The 7554-nt window shown below is 41.8% G+C and overlaps 1 protein-coding gene across 1 annotated transcript in view; it reads right to left on the bottom strand.

Moving 5' to 3' along the window:
• The window catches only part of ttll12 (tubulin tyrosine ligase-like family, member 12), a 14564-nt gene that overhangs the window by 50 nt on the left and 6960 nt on the right, over positions 1-7554 (bottom strand). Inside the window, exons 5-7 of the mRNA XM_031869841.1 lie at positions 4436-4569; positions 1821-1897; positions 11-142 (exon numbers count right to left, since the gene is read on the bottom strand). Of these exons, the coding sequence (XP_031725701.1) occupies positions 11-142; positions 1821-1897; positions 4436-4569 (343 nt within the window). The remainder of the gene's footprint in view (positions 1-10; positions 143-1820; positions 1898-4435; positions 4570-7554) is intronic.

Raw genomic sequence — 7554 nt, forward strand, 5'->3', positions numbered from 1 at the left:
GAATATATGCTGTGTGTGTGTTGCTGACCTGTAGTCTTTGATGTGATTATAGCTCCAAACGACATCAGCCTCCTCCTCCTCCGTCAGCTGGAACCGGGGGTGTGTCAGGTTGTTTGTTACTTGCGACATGTTGGAGTAAACCCTGAAAGCAAAGCACAGAACGATGGAGAGATGTGGAAAACACTGAAATGACAACGGCAATGGGCGCAACAGGAAAGAAACACACAACGCTTTGATACCTTCATAATACACGTGATAAATTTTTGTTACTTTTGGACTACCTCAATAAAAAAAATTTGAGAAAAGAAATGTCAATAAGACAATGTTTTCCAGGCTGCAGTCTTATTTCAAGCTTATTTGAAGCAGTAGTGATGTTTGGGAATCCAAGTGAGTGGCGAGATACTTCTGTGGCAAGAAGATTAACTGGCAGGAGAGAGAATGTGTGAAACTATCTCTGGCTGCAAAATAATTATGCACATTTAAATGAAACGTTAGCTATTCACACTTCATGCACATTTTCCACAGCTGGAGGGCATAACTTGCTCTGTACTAATTGTGATGTTGCTCCCCCTTTTTCTGCTTTACATACTAAATAATAGCAACATTTTCACTAATTAAAACATTTTTGTCACCAACGTTAGAGGCCATCGTGTGAGACACGTGTTGCGAAGTGTCTGAACATGTGCCTAGTAGTTTATAGTTCTTTATTTTGAAATACATTTTAAAATTGTAATCCTTTTTACAATCCCAATTTTTACTAAATGTATCAGTAATCTGATTACATATTTTTTTGTGTTTAACGGAATATAGTTTTTTTTGTATCCTGTAGGACGGGACGAAATGCCCCGGCCATGGATTTTAAAGGCATAAAAGGTGTTAAGGCCCAATAACAGGCTGCTTACGAAACAAAGCCCGAAAAGACCAAAAACTAAAATATGTAACTTTGAGTCACAGGGCTCTGTGACTCTTATAAGAACGCGCCAGCTATACACACTGTTGTAAACGGAGTGCAGCTTTAAACTGTTGTGGTTTTTTTCTATGGCTATGATCAACTTCTTGGACTTTAACGTTATCTTAAACTTAATAACTATTTGCTATCTGACTTGTGGTGAGATACCACAGGATTCTCACTGAAAGGAACTCAGTAACAAACACCCACAGAACACAGGAGCGATTGGAGTTTCTTCAGTTAACGCAGATTTATTTACATCACACAGAGTACAAGTAAACCGAGTTGTCCGGAATCAACTGACAAAACAAAGGACCTCATGCTCCTTTATACAAGTTAAGGAAGTTAAAGCTTTTAAAAAGTTACCATGTGCAATTTTCAGAAAATCCTGCGTTAATGACACCGCCTGGTGGTCAGCGAGGTGCAGAGGCATTCCTGGCGAGGAATTCAAAGGTGACGGAGAGAAACCGTATTTGGGATTTAGTCGACCAGTCTGTCAGTGCTGCTTTCAAACGCTAATGGTTTCACAGTAACTGCGTGTGGCAATTAGCGATGATCTTTGTAAATGAATAAATGTGATTTTGGTATGAGGCTCATTTGTCCTCCACCAATCCCCTTGTGCATGGAGAGTACTCCTCAGGATGCCAGCGTGAGAGTTGGGCAAAAACCTCTTCTTGGATAATCCCCTTTCCATTAAAAGCTTTCAAAGCATCCCTTGGTTCCAGACGCCTCATTTAGTGCAGTGGTTTCCAACCCCTTTTTCCTTGAAGCCCCTCCTAGTTTTAACGAAGGAAAGCTGAGAATGTGACCGACTAAGTGGTCTTCTATTTCTGACTCAGGACAAAAAAATCTGCTGGGGTGAGACACTTACTTGAGGATTTTGTCCTCGGGCACAGTGTAGGGTTGGATTTCCACAGGAAGCTGCTCCTTGTTCTCCAACGCAATGGACTGGAGAAGCAGACACAGGGGAAAGTGATGACCGAACAGCCTCTTGTAATGAGTAAGACTTTGTGAATTGGTTATGCGGCACTCCAGACAACTCATAAATGTCTGACTTCCTACTGGAAAAAGTACAACGGAACGCCAAACAAAGTCGGAGTTCCTACTTGTGAGCTGAGAAATGTTTTTTTTTCTTCAAGGTCATAAAGTTTGGTTGACATAAAAGATAAGAAAGCATGATGTCACCCTAACAGGGGTTTTAAAATAGTGTTAATTGTAAAGATAAAGAAGAAGAGAATACATCACCCCAACAAGATTCTTAAGACTTGATTGAACCTGAAGATAGGTACACTATGACTTCATAGCCCAGGTTCCAGTTAGGCCCAGAGGCAAGCGGTACAGCCGAATCAAACTGTATTAGCAGAGAAATAAGAGACCTCATGTGACCAGATGCCTCAAAAGCCCCCAAGTTGCCAGAGCTGTGGGGGGATCTTAAATCATAGATGTATGACACCATGAACGAGATGACTTTGCCATCAGAACATTGGGGGGGGGGGGGGGGGGGGGGTCGAGAATAAAATGATAACAAGGGTATAAAATAAGGAGCAGGTCTTTTGTTCGTCAGTTGATTCCGGACAACTTGTATTCTGTGTGATGCAAATAAATCTGCGTGAACTGAAGAAACTTTAATCTCTGTCTTATGTTCTGTGGGTGTTCATTACAGAGTTCCTCTTCGTGAAAATCCTGTGGTATCTCACCACGAGTCAGATAGCAACCAGTTATTAGGCCAGCCTTTTAGTATCAAGTTTATATAAAGTTGAAGTCCAACAAATTTATCATAGATAGAAACCACAACAATGACAAATCAATCCAGCAAAACTATGGTGCTAAACACGTATTCCACCGCACACTGAAGAGCATGAGCCATTCAAATATTATTCACATCAGAGGGAACAATATTAACCATATCATAAAAACAACATGATAGACAAATGAACACAGTAGTAGCGCTACTGCAGATGTAAAACAAACGCAGTTCACTTCCTCCTTTATTTGATTACAGAGAGTTTAATGACGCGGTTGTACAGAACATTGGAGTAGTTCAGTTCCAGTCAGAGGTCCTCCTGCGAACGTGTTCGTTGAGCTGTAAATCCACTCGGGTCTCTCCGAAAGTTTTCAAAAGCACAGTAGCTTGTAAGTGTCTTGTCGTGCTATGGTGTCGTGTTGCTGCCTTGGTTAGCAAATCTAGCGTAGCTCCAAACACCAAGATGCTCAGTCGCAAATAAAACGCATTCTTAGCCATACAATGTGCAACGCTTCTCCGACGCTGTCAGCCAGGAATACCATTCGTACAAATCATTTTCCTGGCTGGGTCAGGGCTGCTAGCTGTGGGGTTGGCCGACCCTTTCTTACGATGTCCATCTTTTCTGGACATGTCCTTCTCCAGAAAGGCGTTGCCAGTAACTCCCAAATCCGTTTCTCCTCCTTCAGCCATCGAGTGTTAAAAAAACAAAGCTACACCAAGCAAAACGGAAAAAAACGTCATGTCAATGTCATAACTTCTTACATATCTTTACACTTGAACTCTTACTACTACTACTACGTTCTGCTAGCTAGCTTTCAGCTTCACAACAGTCGCGCTAACCCACTGACCAATCACGGCGCACGTTAATGCTGAGCTGCACATTAATGCTGACGTACTTGTAGGCCACCTAGGAAGCTCTGACATGTCAAAGAATATGCCCAACATGTCAAACTAAAAATCTGATTGGTTGAAGACTATGACAATCAACAATATCGTGCCCATTCACTTAAACTGTATAGCTTCCTAGCGGGCCTCGGGGCTCTCTTCTTACCTAGAGACATAGGGGCGAAATCTGATTGGATAAAAGCTCTCCTTAAAACAAGAAACAGACTACAATGGACTGTCAGGTCTGCAGAGAGAATTATTGGCTCCAGCCTGCCCTCCAATCCTGGACTTGTACACATCCAGAGTCAGGAAACGGGCTGGAATGATCACTGCAGACACTTCACACCCTGGACACAAGCTGTTCCAACTCCTCCCCTCTGGTAGGCGCTACAGAGCACTGTACGCCAAAACCACCAGACACAGGAACAGCTTCTTTCCGCTGGCCGTCACTCTCATGAACAATTAATCAGACATACTGTACCTCCATTTGCACTATTACCACCATTCTGCACTAATATCCCAAATCCATTGTCATTGTTCATTTATAATTATATTGTACATAGTAGTTAAATGTTTATGCTTAGTTTCTGTTTTACTTTGTTGTGTTTAATGTTCTTGTTTTTATATTTTTCTTGTTGATTTGTATATTCCATGTATGTACGTTGAGAGCAATGTGAAAACCGGAGTCAAATTCCAATAAGGCCAATAAAGCTGATTGTGAATATAAATACAGGTGTTTGAGTTCCTTTCTGCATTCAAACAATATCACAACTATCTGAACCAGGACTTGAGAAAAAAGAAGCAGAATTGGAAACATTGTATTGTATTTCTTGAACCTCGGTGATAGTCCTCCTCACCTTGTAGTACGAGTCAGGGGGCTCAGTCGTGACACTGCTGACCCCTTCTAGATCGGCAGGTATCCATGGTAACAGACGGCATCGCCTCACCAGGGGGTCCGTCTCTCCATACGTATAGTCACGGGTTACTTCATCTGTGGAAACAATGACATTTTTGCGGTGTGGAAATGTCTCTCAGTGCTCTCTGGTTCCTACTGAAGAAGTACATCTTCAAACATTGATTTGATTCTCTAAAAAAAAGGCAAAGTCATTTCCTACAGTTGTGTTTTAACAAATGTTACTAAAAGCAGCAGGACATTTTTTGGGAACATGAATTTTAGTGGTATCAAATAAGTGACTGTGGTGGTGGGGCGTGTTCGGGCTCAGCTGCAGAGGGGACAGAGTGGGGGAGTGGTTCAGGGAAGAGGCGTAATTAGGCTGGCAGAGTGACAGAGAAGTTGGCAGACCTCAGCAAACCCACACGGCGTGCGCTCGGAGGAAGGCAGCAGAGCGCACGGCCCAGTCCAGCCTGACATTGTAACTGAATAAAGAACGTTTGAGAACACTATTTGACCGTGTGCTGGCGTACTTGTGGTCCCAGGACCCACAGGGGTAGCAAGAGTTTGTTACAGTGACATTCCACCACCACACCCATAGGTGTGGCTGTCCATAATAACATTATAGACAAACCCTCTCATATTCATTCATTAGTGGTAACGTACATTTCCTCCATCAATGCCCACGAATAATTCTAAATATACCCCCTCTCTGGGGATGAATGTGAGGTAAAAAATGTAACAGAGAGGTCAAAGCTGATCAGATGCTGCCTTGGCCCAGAGGAAGTGTGAACAGAAGAGGAAACACGAGATAAGAGCACACAAAGGGATAAAGGTCTGTGGAATGGAAAAAGATGCTTATCCTTTCAAATCCTTACTTACTGTTGAGGTATCGACCAATAATAACCGAGACCCACTACACCCAAAACCTATCTCGCTATAAAATAATTGATACACCAAAAGATTAATCGACTTATTGAAATTGTGGATCAAACAAATACCTGCAACAAGGTGAAACTGTAGTTTTGCTGCATACTGCAGATGAACTGTGACGCTATCCAACACTTTTATGTCTGAGGAGCGAGAGGTGAGACCCTAAAAAGCGTAAAGGCAGCATCCTGTGGTTTGAGCATCTGGGTGACACAAACAATGGAAACTTCTAGGTGTGTTGTGGCTTTCACGCCTAACTGGCATACATTATCCATCCATGAAACATGGCTCCTGTGACAGGAGCCATGTTTCATGTATGCCAGTTGTCACGCGAGACAGGGAGTCCTATCTTAAAAAAGAAAGAACATTTCAAGCTGTTTACCCTAAAGAAGCCATAATAAACCTGTAGAGGCGTCAATACTTACGCCTGGCTGATTTGCCCCATGACTTACGAGAAAGTGACCTTTGTACTAGAACGAATTGTTAAAGTGATGTTCCAGATACGTAGACTACACTGTATGAAGGCAATTCGTGTGCGTTATCCTTTGTGACGCAAAGTACCCTGTGCCAGCCCATTGCATATGTTTACTTAGTATAAATATCAGAGGCTCGGAGACAGATCTTCGAGCAGCCTTGAGCTACATTTCGTATGTGATTCAACTCTGTTCCTTTTTGCAAGAATAAATGTCCTGTGATTAATGATTTTTACATCGGCTCGAGTGAATTTTTGTAACAATTCACATCACTGAGGCAGGGTGGTTATGCTCTTTTGACCGCATCAACCTTGCAACTTTTTCCACGCAGATAAATGCATAGTTCATTCTGTAAGTCAGAACAGCTTCACAATGATGTACAAGGGTAACAGCCTTGGAGCCCGTAGTCATTTTACAGGGGAAGACAAGCGCTGGTCCTTTAGGCCGATGGCCAGATGGAACATTAGAGGAAGAAGACCAACTACTCAAATATCTAAATCCAGTATCCTCTGTTTTGACATGTCCAAGGTACACAGTGTAACTTGTCTGGGTAAAAGTTTAGAGCAGAGCAGCAAACCTGGGAAGGGGAGGGGACCAAGACATAGGGCAGAATGAGGGTATAAAGTGATGTACATTTCCATTGTGAGGTTAGTTGACTCCGGAGAGCTTGGTTTACTTGTATACTTTGTGATGCAAATAAATCTGCGTGAACTGAAGCAAATCTAATCTCTCTTGTGTTCTGTGGGTGTTCGTTACTGAGTTCCTAATAGTGAGATCCTGTGGTGTCTCACCACGAGTCAGATAACAGCTGCTGGGCCAGCCGTTAGGTATTAAGGTTCAACATAAGTCACAAAGTCAAAGAAGCTGATCATCAACGACGGGAAAGAAACCACAACAAAGGGCTGTAATGTTATGCGGATTAATAAACGTAATACCCTGGTCATGACATCATAAGGGTGTTAGGAGCACCAGTTTATTACAAAACAATGAGCGAAAAGACCAAAAACAAAGAATATCACAAAAGAAAAAAAGGGAGCAAATATCACTTTTAGAGATGGCCACATCAGCGTTTTTTCCGCCGATAGCAATTGTGGATCGTCGATAATCCCTATTGGCAGATTCTAGGGGTGCAACGGATCACAAACCTCACGGTTCGGATAATTTTTTGGATCAACAAAGTAAAGGGGAGCAGACAAATATAACTTTGCTTTCCATTTATTAATTAAAGAACTTCAAGAACACTTAATGTATAATAAGCTTGTAAGTTAATTCCCTCTGTAATATCTATTTTATGTTGCTGTGAAAACGTCTCCTTCAAACAACAGCATTTCTCACCAAAACTACATTTTACAAGGTTACATTTGAACACATCATGATAAAATGATAATTTACCTTCGCCCAATACTCATCTTTACTGAAGATCTGTGATCTGGAGAGCGTCAGTATTACGGATCAACTCCAGTACTAACACATTTGTTTTTAGTCTATTGTTGGTCATTCATGCTTTTTATATATATTTATATAATATTTATGTCAACAACTATTCTTTCTTCACTACTTGTGTAGAGTCCTGTCCAGCTTTGTTGTTCTTCTATGTGTGTGTATACATATATATATACACACACACACACACACACACACACACACACACACACACACACACACACACACACACACACAC

This window comes from Anarrhichthys ocellatus, unplaced genomic scaffold (genome assembly GCF_004355925.1).
Source record: "Anarrhichthys ocellatus isolate YVR2014 unplaced genomic scaffold, GSC_Weel_1.0 scaffold49, whole genome shotgun sequence".
Taxonomy (NCBI): domain Eukaryota; kingdom Metazoa; phylum Chordata; class Actinopteri; order Perciformes; family Anarhichadidae; genus Anarrhichthys; species Anarrhichthys ocellatus.